This window comes from Pararge aegeria, chromosome Z, assembly GCF_905163445.1.
Source record: "Pararge aegeria chromosome Z, ilParAegt1.1, whole genome shotgun sequence".
Lineage (NCBI taxonomy): Eukaryota > Metazoa > Arthropoda > Insecta > Lepidoptera > Nymphalidae > Pararge > Pararge aegeria.
Window position 1 is genome coordinate 919,228 of NC_053208.1, and position 13,573 is coordinate 932,800.

The 13,573-nt window shown below is 37.0% G+C and overlaps 1 protein-coding gene across 3 annotated transcripts in view; it reads left to right on the forward strand.

Annotated features, from left to right (window-relative positions):
* The window catches only part of LOC120636535 (PAN2-PAN3 deadenylation complex subunit PAN3), a 61,989-nt gene that overhangs the window by 21,088 nt on the left and 27,328 nt on the right, over positions 1 to 13,573 (forward strand). For all 3 annotated transcript variants that reach the window (XM_039908052.1, XM_039908054.1, XM_039908055.1), the window contains 3 exons: positions 7,980 to 8,081; positions 11,356 to 11,592; positions 12,963 to 13,111. In XM_039908052.1, the coding sequence (XP_039763986.1) occupies positions 7,980 to 8,081; positions 11,356 to 11,592; positions 12,963 to 13,111 (488 nt within the window). The remainder of the gene's footprint in view (positions 1 to 7,979; positions 8,082 to 11,355; positions 11,593 to 12,962; positions 13,112 to 13,573) is intronic.

The following is a 13,573-nucleotide window of genomic DNA, read 5'->3' on the forward strand; positions in this document are numbered from 1 at the left end:
TCTTGAAGATCGCGCGTAGCATCAGGGCGACTGCGTTGTACATGTAGGTGAAATCTGTGCTGATTTTTCTTTTCGTAGCGTTTGTCAATCTCTCGACCGCCATAACGTCGCAATCGACCAAGGACGCGCAACTCTTGCAACAACCAACAGTTTCTAAATTTCGATCTGAACCATAGATCGACCGGTACTTGAGAAATAAGGCAAAGGGAAATAATTTAGTCATAGGAACGTAATGTATGCACCACCTCCACTGACTAGAAGACTGTGGTGCCCTAGTTGTGAATGTAAGGCTCGTTCTAAGGGGGAACTCTCCGACCTCGCTATCGGGCATGGTAGCTATTTCAAGTTGGCCGGGGAACTGAGCTGGGGCTCGAGATATGGATCTTGACCCCAGTTGTTTACTGTTCTTCCACTTCTAGTATTTACCGTGACATTTCAATAGAATTCCACTTTGGTTGGTTTTATCTAGCGCATTACACAAATCAGACAAAGAATCTCAATAAAGAGGGTGAATGGAAGACCGCCCTTAAAAGTCGTCGAGAGATAATAGGTAAGGTCACGTGAACCTGACGTCTATTGTCTACGTATTGATAATATTGTCACCCGTAGATATAGCGATAACAGGGTAAGTAATAATCTCATTGTTACACTGTAGATTAAGATTAACTCTTAATCTACAGTTAATCTCAGTTTTGATTAGAAAGGGCGATTACAGAAGCATCATTCTTAAAAGAGACATCGTCCACGCTCCTTTTACTCGAGTTAGCTGGATTGAACTATTATTACATGTTAGTTTAAATAACCGCGATCGTGGGCTTATAGAAGCCTAACAACGCTTTTTGACACGGGACTGGTATTGAAAATGTTTTGATGATTGAAGTATTTATGGATGAATAATATTTGGTCCAGTTTGCGTCATCAAAATTTGCCACCCGCTGTCGGAGTTCTCTCTCTGTAAATGAAGTAGCGAGTGTCGAGCTCTATACTCGCGAAGCTTCGATGTCTCCTTTTATGGAAGCTATCGAAAGCTTCGCGCAAATGCAAATGGAAGCTGCACTTCAATTTGTGTGCCGTGTGAAGCATATAACCTACGCACACTAATGCTCGTTTTCAACAATCTAAGGAGATTCCTAGGCACCACCGTTCACCAATAGTTACCATTTAAGAGTTGGTGAAAGTTTTTTTCCACAGACGTCGCCTAAATCATTGGGCATTCGATTTAGTAGTTCCATACGTAGCTATCAACTGATGGCTACGTATGGAAAAATATAAGATCCCGCCCGGAATTAAAGTCGATAACGACTTTCTGACACGACGACACTGTATCGCAAAAAGAACTTAATATTTACAAGGAATCGTCATCATCATCTGCGGCTTTTGGAGTCCCACTGCTTCGCACAGAACTCTATCATAAGAGAGATGGTTTAAGACATCACGCTGCCCCAATGCGGGTTGGTGGGCTTTAGCGGCTGTTACCACGAGTAAGTGATAATAACCGGGAACGGCGGCTAAAAGTGCTCTCCGAGTTGGCTGGTACTGAAAATTCGTTTACAGGGAATACGCAACACCTTATTTAATTTTGCGAGATTCCCCGATTCAAACCCAAGACGTGATACTTAGATTAACATACTAACCACTAGACAAACGAGGCAGTTGAATGGAATCAGAACATTTCATAAACCCATCCTTCGGGACGTATGAAGTAGGTACCTTACTTGATACTGTGAGTTGGTCAACAGACAGCTCCCTCAATTGAATAGGGTTTCGTATTGCTATTTTCGTATATAACTGTAGCTGTATAAAACTCTCCCTTCGTCGGGGCGCCATTAGCCAGACGAATCAATATGCGGCGCTATTCTATTAATACGTACATGAATATTATATCTTCGCTGGCTGGTTGCTAGCGGGGGAGCTTGGGGTGTTTTTTATTTTTATATACCTAATCCTATAGTATCAGACTGTCTCGTTGGTAGTGTAGCACTGTAGCTCAGAGTTAGAAAATTGGCGTCGCCATCGGTCCGGATATTCTCACTTGTTATAATAGTCGATAATGCCTTCCAGACCGCATCGGAGCAGCGTGGTGGGTCTGTGCTCTAAAACCGTCTCTTTTATGAAGGCGAAGCCTGCACCCAGCAGTGGGCGGCGAATGATGATGACGATAAACTACCATTTTATGATGAGCTATGATAATGATAATGCGGATTAATCGTAACACAATTTTCACTGCGCACTTGTTGAGGTCATATACAATTTCTGTTAGGGCTTATTGGCGGTTCAAATTTAAAGCTTTAGGACCCTGGAGGGACTGCTATAAAAAGAATTGTGTTTTGTTCGGTTTAAACTGTTCTTTGTTACATTAAATATAGGTACATGATGTTGCTAGCGATGTTTTCTTTAGAGAATGATTCTGCTGGAGGGTGATTATTTTATGCTATGCGAGTACAATGGCGTATCTGGTCTGTCATTTTAATAGGGGTAAAATCTATTGATATATAAATTCAACTCTGTTTCTGCGACTGGCTTGATGTTTTCTGTTCTACTATTGACGGCCGATTGGCGCAGTGGGCAGTGACCCTGCTTTCCGAGTCCAAGGCCGTGGGTTCGATTCCCACAACTGGACAATATTTGTGTGATGAACATGAATGTTTTTCAGTGTCTGGGTGTTTATCTATATATTATAAGTATTTATGTATATTATTCATAAAAAATATTCATCAGTTATCTTAGTACCCATAACACAAGCTTCGCTTACTTGGGACTAGATGGCGATGTTTGTATTGTCGTAGTATATTTATTTATATTTATTTTTTTATATTTACTATTTATGGGCCACCAACTACGTTGACATGTAATGTGAATGTCATGTAAAAGTTATCGCGATAATCGATTATCTAGGGACGTCCCTAAGATCCTTGTCTTATGGAAATCGGTTTCTACGAGGCTTAGCGGCTAATGTATACAGCATATAAAATCATTCAACGGGTGTATAATATATGTCGATGTGCTTTTTTTGCGATTTTGTTTTTGCTTTTTTATGTCTTTTTTGTAATGTGCAATCGTTCTCGAGCGTAATGTTCTATAAACTTATGTACCGGCTTTGCTTTATGTTTTCTTGCGTGCTGTGTGTTTTGTTATTTATATTACTAATAGTACTGTATTGTTTTTTATGTTTTGTTTGCAACTTTTTTTTTATTTGTGTAACTACGTCGTGTATGCAAGTAACATAAGCACTGCATTGATTTATATACCAATATGGGTATAATAGTGCGTATATATATATATATAATAGACGCTGCCGAGCAATTTTCATGATTGGCTGCAATAGAGAAGGATCGACCTTGAATTGCTCCTTGTTTGGCACAATTGACTGTAAACGCTGTGCGCTTTATATAATGCATCGCCCGTGGAAATGTTATCTATGTTACATTGTGGGTCTAACCCGAGATATAAATCGATAGCCTACAAGACAAATGTGATATTAATAATGCTGAATACTTGAGTTTGGACATTTTAATGTCAAACGAGGTGTTACTTTGTATGTGTGTATATATAATTCAATATTAAAAAAATTCAAAATACATTTATTTCCAGTAGGCCTAATATAAGCACTTTAGAAACGTCAAGTCTGTCTGTGTGTAGTGACTCTACCACCGGTTCGGAAGGCAGATTCTACCGAGAAGAAGCCGGCAAGAAACTCAGCAGTTGCTCTTTTCCAATTTCAACAATTTACATTTTACATTTTAAAATTCATTTTTCTATCTTGTAAGAGATGAAAGCGCAGCCGGATGCTTCCAAGCAACCTTATCGTTAAGGAATAAATGTGTTTTAACACATTCTTTAAACTTATGCATTGGTAGGTATAAAATTACCTTAGGAATCATATTATAAAAGCGTATACTCAATCCCACAAATGACATCTGCACCTTTCGCAGACGATATGCAGATGTCACTAATTCATGACCATTTCTTGTAAGTCGACTGTTTATATCCACTTTTTGTTTATAAAGACTAATATGTTGTCTTACAAATACGATATTGTTATAAATATATTGTGATGCTACCGTAAGTATACCTATTTCTTTAAATTTATCACTGAGGGAATCACGTGATTTAAGTTTATATATTGACCGTACAGCGCTTTTCTGCGATATGAATACAGTTTCAATATCAGCAGCTTTGTCCCATAATAAGATCTCGTAAGACATCACACTATGAAGTCTTGCTGTTTCTTCGTCAGTAATCTGTCTTATTTTCCTGATTTCCTGATAATGTTAGACAGATAGATAGATAGAAAAAATCTTTATTTACACACAATTAAGGGATAAAGATAATATATGTTGAAAACATAAATACAAGAAAAATAAAAATGCGCAAAGGCGGTCTTATCGCTTTAAGCGATCTCCTCCAGACAACCCTTGATGAAAGAAGAAAATGTTTATGAAAACGGGATAGTGTAAATTTAAAAATATGTCATAATATAAACTATATATAACAATAATACATAAATAGCTAATACAAATAATATAGAAATAAATACATACATTATAAATATATATATATATATATATATATATATATATATAAATATATACAAATACATACAGAGCAAATATATAAGTTTATGACTCCGTAGATAAATAATATTCTTTTAAACGACTTTTGATGATGCTTAATGATTTAGACTGTCTAATGTCTCTCGGCGATCCATTCCAGAGTATAACTCCACCTAGACTGTAAAAGAATTTCCATACGCATGCGAGTGACTGGCAGGAACATGCAACCTGTTGTCATCCTTAGCCCTCAAATAGCACTGAACATTGCTACCAAGAAAGTTGAATCGCTCTTTTAAATATGGTGACGTCTGAGGATAAAATAGAATAGAATATAAAAGACAAAGAGCGTCTAAGTTCCTACGGGATCGAATTGGTAGCCAGTTTAACCGAGAACGGTACTGGGACACATGATCAAACTTAGGAATACCAAAGATAAACCGTATACATACGTTCCGCAGCCTTTCCAGTTTATCGAGCATGGTCTCTGATAAATTCTAGTAGCAAATATCAGCACAGTCTATAATAGGTAATAGAAGAGAATTAGCTAAGAGAATTTTAGTTTTTAACGGTAGAAAATTCTTCCACCGTCTCAATTATCCAACGGCGGCAAAAATTTTGCTACTCAATTCAGAAACTATATATAACAGTACCTTTAAATAGAACAGCTGGTAAACTGTTATATGATAGAGAGGAAACGAAATAAGTGCTGCCTTGTTACTTGGGTTTTACTTGGATTTACCTGGAGACCAAAAGACCGACACCAAGCCGCAATTTTATTTAAATCCACACAGCTAGATTATCAATAGAAGCCGATGTATAAAACTGCAAATGTTAGATATTACTATTACAGACATACCCCATAAATCACCTGTTTTTTTCTGTTTCAACAACTTAAAATCCTTCATTATATATCCTTCATTATTTGAGGAAAGCGGGTATCACTACATATATATATATATATGCATGTGCAACGCCTACCTTTTTTTTATAACTGGTTTTCAAATTATTTTTTTTTTCTTTACCTAAAATCTAAATATTTGGTTAATAAGTATGCCATATTTATTTCTTTAATATTATATCTCGGTACGAATTTTCAATATGTTGATAAATAATTTCAATGTCTTACATTCTTACATCTGCTAGGCGTCCGGTCCCTGCGACGTTTAAATGATTTTTAACGATTTCTTCCAATATCGTAGCTGCATGTTATATGCGACGGTTATAACAAATTGACAATTTTTTTTTTGCAAAAGCTCTCCTGAATATTTACCAATCTATAGATATTATGCGAATAATGATTAGTTGCAATGAAATGGAATGCCATCAAACTGTAATTAATGCATTGTTGCCGCAAATGTTTCTATTGCCTGAATTGTAACCAATCGCGACGTTCCCTGCTCTGATTCTAATCTACTGGTTTTTGTTTACTTTATTCTATTATGCTATTTATTTTTTCTTTTGTTCATGCTATTTTTTTTTTCTTTCGCTTTCGTGTCTTTAATATATAGCCTACTAGCAGTGCCGCGCCGCGACTTAGTCTGCGAACCTACAACAGCTTCTGTTAAGTAATTTTTGTCAAATGCTAAATAATTTTATTCCACCGCATCGCATCGTTCACCCACTGTACAATTATAAGTCGTATCGTAATATAAAATAATCTGAACCCTCAAGAATTAGGCAGCAAAATTCGAAAGAAACAAAAGAAAATCCGACTGGTAGTTACAGAGTTTAGCGCGGTCTCACAAATAAACCTTATCTATGTATATAAAAATGAATCCGTTTATCACTTGGTCACGCCATCACGCGTGAACGGCTGGACCGATTTAACTTTTTTTTGATGTGTTTGTTATTGTCAGGAGAAGGTTCTTATGACAGAAAAAATTTAAAACCTTACGCGGATAATTAGAAAATTTAAGAATCCTTATTTAAGAACTAATCTAACCTTAGCGCTTTGGACAATATAAACTTTTTTAATGTACATTTGACATAGAATTGACAGAATGCGTGCTGCAAATATCATCAGAGGATGTAAAAAAACTGAATTTCTTAGTGTACATCACGCTTAGTTTATCACGCCTAATATTAAAAGTTCAATTTAATATGGATTTTTGGCAAGTTTGGAGTTTGGGGGATGCTTTATAATCGATACCGAGTCCAAAACAGATTTTTATTTTAATTTTGTCTGTCTGTCTGTCTGTCTGTCTGTCATTCTGGATTTAAATAAAATTTGGTAAAGTGTTAGCTAATGTATTGGGTCAACATATAGGATACTTTTTATCCCAATAAACAATAAGTTTCCTCCGGAAAATGGGATGAAAGTTTTTATCAGGTTTACTTAATTTTTTTTTATTTGAAAGCGTACTATCAAGCATGCATAGACAATGCATATTTTAATGATGATCTGATAAATATTGTCGGAGATAAAGGACATAACTCTTCACAAATAACAGCAAGTCGCAAGGCGTATGGGACGATAAAATGCATGCGTACCATCCTACTTAAAAATGCAAAAGTTTGTGAGGATGGATGTATGTATGTATGTATGTATGTATGTATGTATGTATGTATGTATGTATGTATGTATGTCTCAACTGTAATAATAACAACAACTTACTAACTCAGTATACATCGTAAAATAATAGTAGGTATATATCTAGGATGCGTTGATTATTATGTTAGCGTCAGATCTATTCTAGCTTCTCGATTGAATCATACGCGGATGAAGTCGCGAGGGTCCGCTAGTTCCTTATATTATCCCCTTTGGAATCGATTTTTTTAAAAAACCTGAAAGTGCTGTCCAAATGTTTTACTATATTAAATGTCATCCTAAGTACCAATTTTTATCGATATAACTTGTTAAATTGATGAGTTTACAGTGAAATTTCACCCCCAAATTAAATCCTTTGTGGGTCACGCTCACATATACAACGTGTAACGGGATCACGAAATTCTATTGAAGGGTGTAAGTAGATTACCTACGGAATCCCCATGTAAAAATATTAAATCAAGAGATATATTTATTCGAAAACATTGTTTACCTATGACAACCCTATTGAATATAAAAGACCGACACGTGCATAGTATTTAAACCTAATAAATTGATAGAATTCTCTTGATTTTACTTTTGCATGTGATGTTAGCGCTGTATCTGTATCTTTCAGTAAAAACTATAGCAGTGGTTTACACAAAAACTATTAACGTTTCGGCTTTACAGATATGTCTCAGAGACAGTAAATAATGTTCCTCTAAACACGCTGAAGTATTATTGCGGTTTTCATTTACACGTCTGCTGTCTGCTGGGGAGTTCTGCTCTCTCTTTCCCTAATGATATTCAGAGATAGGCAGAGCTAATCTGATGATATAACTTTGATGGCATCACCGAGTTAATATTGGCTATGAGCCTGATTTGGGAAATTTACTTTCTAGGACTGTCGCGTACGCCATACTACAGCCGCAGTGGCAAGATGAACAAAGATGTCTACCGTCGTAACGACGAAATGTATTACATACAGCCATCGCTGTTCACAGGTAATGTTGGTTCCACATAATTCTTTTCCCCTGTATTTAAAACTAATTTAAAACCATAAAGCGGAGGTCTATTTGGGATTCGTTTACAAAACCACATTTGACAGGTTTAGTAAAAGAGACCAAGAAGACCACTTGATATCTTTACTAATATTATAAATGCGAAAATGTTATTGTCCGGAGCAACAGAGTTGCTACGATGGCATAAATGTAACGTTTAAAATTTTGTATTAAATTAGGACCTAGTGGTTATGATTTCCCTACCAGTTGTTTCCCGCAGTTTCGTACGCGTTTTTTTGGGTTTTTCATGAATCCTGCGGGAACCGTACATGTTCCCGGGACAAAAAGCAGCCTATGTGTTAATCCAGGGAATTATCTATCTCCACTTCAAAATTCAGTAAAATTTGTTCATACATACTTTCGCATTTATTATATTAGTAGGTTTAATGTGCCGGGTTTTGATGGCACATCATCGGTCACCACTACGACTAAGGGAGACTATATAACGGAGTACGGCCTGCAGCTTTCTCTGTACCATTACTACCATCTACTGTTATCACCAACCCGTCTGCACAGCGTTGTGATTATGAGCTAACCCTCCCGCTAATAAGAAAAATCTGGTGATTAGTGATGTTGCAGTCTAGATGTTAGCGGGCTAATGTTAACGCTTTGTGACAGACTGCTGTCGACTGACCAAGCCGTATATTCTTTGTTTAATTGTGTGTGTTAGAGCAATGGATAGGTGCGGTTCTCTGCGTGACTGCCGGTACGCCTAGTGATTGCCGGAGTAACTGCAATAAGAAGTCGGAGACCGAACATATGGCCCATCTGATATTAAGTGGAAAATCATTGGTTTAAAACAGAGTAAAACTATTCAACGTGCCGCCCTGTCCCCACCAACCTAAAGCATCGGGTGTCAAACCTCATGTGCACGTAATTACGCCGGCTACCACACCCTTCAGACCGGAACACAGCATTGCAACAAACTGCATGGCGAAATAAACATGGCTTTAGTACTTTCCCGGACGAGCACTGTTTCAAAGAGCTTACTACTAACGGAGAGTTCGCGTGTAAATGGTCAATATGGCATGCCAAAGCCACAGACTGCTCCCGCACATTCTCAAGTCGAGTCTTTTTCCGTTAAAGATATATCTCTACCGTGTGTCTGCAACGATAACCTTCCGCACTCTTGCGATAGCGCTCCAATACAAATCGTCTAAATTTAATAAGTTTGCCCTTCTATTACGTCGCAACTTTCGCGCTTATGTTATACGTTTTTAGTTTGGCATTAGTACACACAAAATATTAGCAGTTTTAAAACGGTCAGGCTGTAGGTTTGTAGTTAATCTACCACCGGTTCGATAGTCAATTTAACGCGAAAGTTGCCTTTTTTTCTAATAATAATTTATCTAAGTCAACCTTAAAAGATAGACACATGCTGTCGGACTTTTGCTTACAACTTTTAAAGGGGAACAACTATCTATTAAAGGGAAGTTTACAAAATGAAAAATAAACCCCGATTTCGAAACATTTTTCATTGCTGCTGTGTTACCATTGGTTTCAGCGTGATGATATATAGCCTATAGCCTATAGCCTCGATAAATGGGCTATCTTACAGGGAAATAATTTTTCAAATCGTACCAGTAGTTCCTGAGATCATCGCGTTCAAGTAAACAAACAAACTCTTCACTTTTATATATTAGTATAAGATTACTAATAAACGGCTAAACGGCTGGACCGATTTGAATGATTTTTTTTTATGCGTTTGGGTGGCATCCTGGATGGTTTAGATTCACAAATCAGCCCGAAAGATGGCGCTGCAGTCGGTATCTAGGTTATTTACATATACTGCAACTAAACGGCTGATTTATTCAGGTACGAGTCTGATTTGATAAACTCTTTCAGTGTTGGATAGCTGATCTATCGAGGAAGGCTATAGAGTATATACCATCACGCTAAGACTAAAAGGAGCATAGGACCAATGAAGAATGTTTCAAAATCGGCCACTTAGCTTACGCCACGTGCGCTGCGTAAACGGTTAAAGTTTTGATAAAATCACGCATAAAAAAGTTTCTCCCTTTATAAGTTCTAAAAAAGCCTGGTACAGGCGACAGCAAGTCTATCTTTTAAGGTTGACTTTTACGCGGACGACGTCGCGAGGGACCACTAGTATTAGTATAAGATTACTCTGTTTACTTTAAAGTCAATGGTTTTCCCACTTACCTTTTTACCTTTCGGCGGGCCATCGCTTCGATCCGTCAATTATTACAACAAAAATAAGTCTGTACAGTACAGTTACGGTCGGGTTTGTACAGACAACACTTACGGCCATACGCCTCATGCTCAGGATACACACAGTCATAATTTTTCTCAGTCATCCTCTTTATTCAGTTTTAGTGTTAAGTTTATTTTTCAAATTACTAAGAAAATAATAAAAACTCAGTTATTATAGAAAATCTTTTCATTGTTTATTTCAAATTCAAATTCAAAAATGACCTTATCACAGGCACTTGTGCAGCGTTCATTCATTTAACATGTAACACGAATGTTAGTGATGGTGATAACTGCATTTATTAACTTAAAACTAGAGCTAGGAAACGTGCCCTGGTCTAAGAAGAGCCCACAACAAACTTAGCCAGGCTTTTTTTTGTTATCATGGTGATAACAAAAAAAAGCCTGGCTAAGTTATGTTAAGCTCACAGTCGAGTTAATGTTGAGCTATGAAGTTAGAGCAATTTTAACCAAGTTTTTTTTTAATAATTTACTCATATACTTACACTAAAATCAATGAAATGATTTTTTATATTATAAGACACCATTGTGGAAGATTATTTTAACTTCTTCGATATAAATGAAATGGCCGCTACTGACCTGAAATTCATGCGAGCAGCGGCCGGCAAAAGTTGTATGAAAATACATATCAGTCGTGGTTTAGCGGCCAAATAAATGACATAGTAAACTCATATCTGCATTGTACTATAAATATGGAACAAACTTGTAACTCACCAAATGTCTTATTTAAATTTGGTAGTGGAAATTTGTTTATTTAAAAAAAAAAAAAAATAACACTCTTGAAACATTAATATTGTTTTTTTTCGTAATTGATTTTGAATAGCAATTGAATTTCAAGAAATGAGTTCTAGTAAAGACATGTTTGAGAAAATTACTAGGCATTTATGGACTTGCGTAGTTGCACGTGCGTCCATCAATGACTGTTTTGCTGGCCGCTGCAGTGATGTACCATTACTTGTATTGTGATCACGCGTTCCTTGTCTAGAATTCCCGACGGAAATCGGCGATTACGTAGAGCTGGCCCCGCTTGATAGCGAGCACCAGCCGCGCACGGCGTTCTCGGCCAAGCTCCGGAATACCGCCTCCACGTTCGCGTTACGGCGGATCCCGCTCACCAACGGGGCGGAGCTCCCGGCGAGCCTTGAGGTCTGGACACAAATCAATCATCCCAACATCGTGCGCTTCTTCAAGGCGTTTGTGACTGACGCATTCGGGGACGAATGTGAGTCATCATATAAATGCATTATTGTTATTATTATTTTTTATTCCATTACAGGTTAGCCCTTGACTGCAATCTCACCTGGTGGTAAGTGATGATGCAGTCCAAGATGTAAGTAGGCTAAGCTGTTAGTGAGAATGAATGAATGAAACACTTTTATTGTACACCACATACAAACAAACATATAGTAAAATTATAAATAAAAATTCAACAAAAAGTATACAATTTTGGTATACGATTTTGGAGAATGGTAGTCCATCGGTTTCTACGCAGCACTGAATCGCTTAGTCGGCACGTCTTTGTCGGCAGGGTGGTATCCATTCACGGCCGAAGCCCCCCACCGGTCCGGACCAGAGAAAATTCAGAAATCATAAACTCCCAAATTGCTTAAATTTGCGCAATCACACAACAGCATCACGCCTGTAAAGTCCATATCATAAGCCGATTTAAACAAAACATACCCGTCACGACATTTCAGTTTGGCTAACGATAATTTAACTGTTTCTTGCGCCAAATTATCGCACGAGTGTTATTTCTCAAAGTTAAATGGTTAACCAATAGTATAGTATAGTATCAAGCAGGCGCTACTTTCCAGAATTCCATGAAATGTTGTGAAAATTTAGTTTAATTTGCTATACACACGCGAAAAGCAGGAGAATCTGTATGGTGTTAAGACAAGTTAACAATTATTCATTGTAGTCATCATATCCTGAGGATATGCTCCGGTTTCGGAGCGAAACGTGCGTAGGGGGTACATTGCCGAAGATCTGTTTGGTGTGGAGTATAAGATTCTCCTGCTTTTTGCGGAGCATGGCAAACTATGCTTAATTTTCATAATTACGTTTTATTTATATTTTATCACAAAACTGGTAAAAATCGGAAAATAAAACCACAGACTATTAACCTGATAGGAGTTTGACATGTAGAACCCTTAATGCTGTGAAATTAAAAGTGATCTGAAGAGTGAACTAAAGAGTGAATGATGGGTACGAGCTTAGTCGATTGTAAAATCGGTAGTAGTTTTTATTACTGTCACAGTTCTATGTATGATGGCAAATGGCAATCCATTCTATCAATTTACACAACATTTGTTCATTTGGAGCAATTTTTTCAGATATGTAATAAAAATAGCAAGAATGTAATAGATATTTGTAATTATAGCATCTAAATGTCTAAATGATAACATTTACAACACCACAAGATACATTTTAAACCGATTTAAGATTACTCATTCAATCTTCATAACTCTGTCAACCACTTGACAAATTCATTGCCGCAATATTGTTCGCCCTTAACGCAGCCTTCCAACTGCCGTCTTGGGTCATCTTTGCTTAAATAACGAAATGTGTGCTGAAAATGCAACTTTTCTCCAGCTGCCATCTTGGTATATGAGCACCACCTCGCGTGCTTGACGTTGCTGAAGAAGTACATTCTGTCGGGTAGTTCCGGCTATGCTGCAGAAGCCAGTGCCCGCTACACTTTCTCTGCGGACCCGGACGCCCCGAGACCGTATACGCATCAGGTGAGTCACGTCCCGTGCCCTTTGTACTTATAGTATCGAGTCACAATGACTTCTTTACATAATTACTATAAAAAATAATCGCGTTCGCTGTTTGTACACTGATTTTAATGCGGCTTTCAGCAAAACCAACAATGATTAAAAAAAATGGCTAGAAATTTAAGGATTCGTAATGTGATGCTGTAACACTTCTGTGCGTTTACATTACAAAAGCTGCAGTGTTTCGAAGCATTAAATAAAATCCACTTTCATTTTGAATGCAAAAACAAAATACAAAACACCCAGGTGCCTATTTCGAATACTAATTTTTCATTAAAAAACATTATTATATTGAAAAATTACTATTTTTCATGAAAAGAAATTAAATAAATACTCTTAACTTAACAGTCCAAGATATTTATTTTAAGTCATTAAATGCTGATATAACATCCTGGGACGCATATTTTCCAGTTTTTATTTTATGAA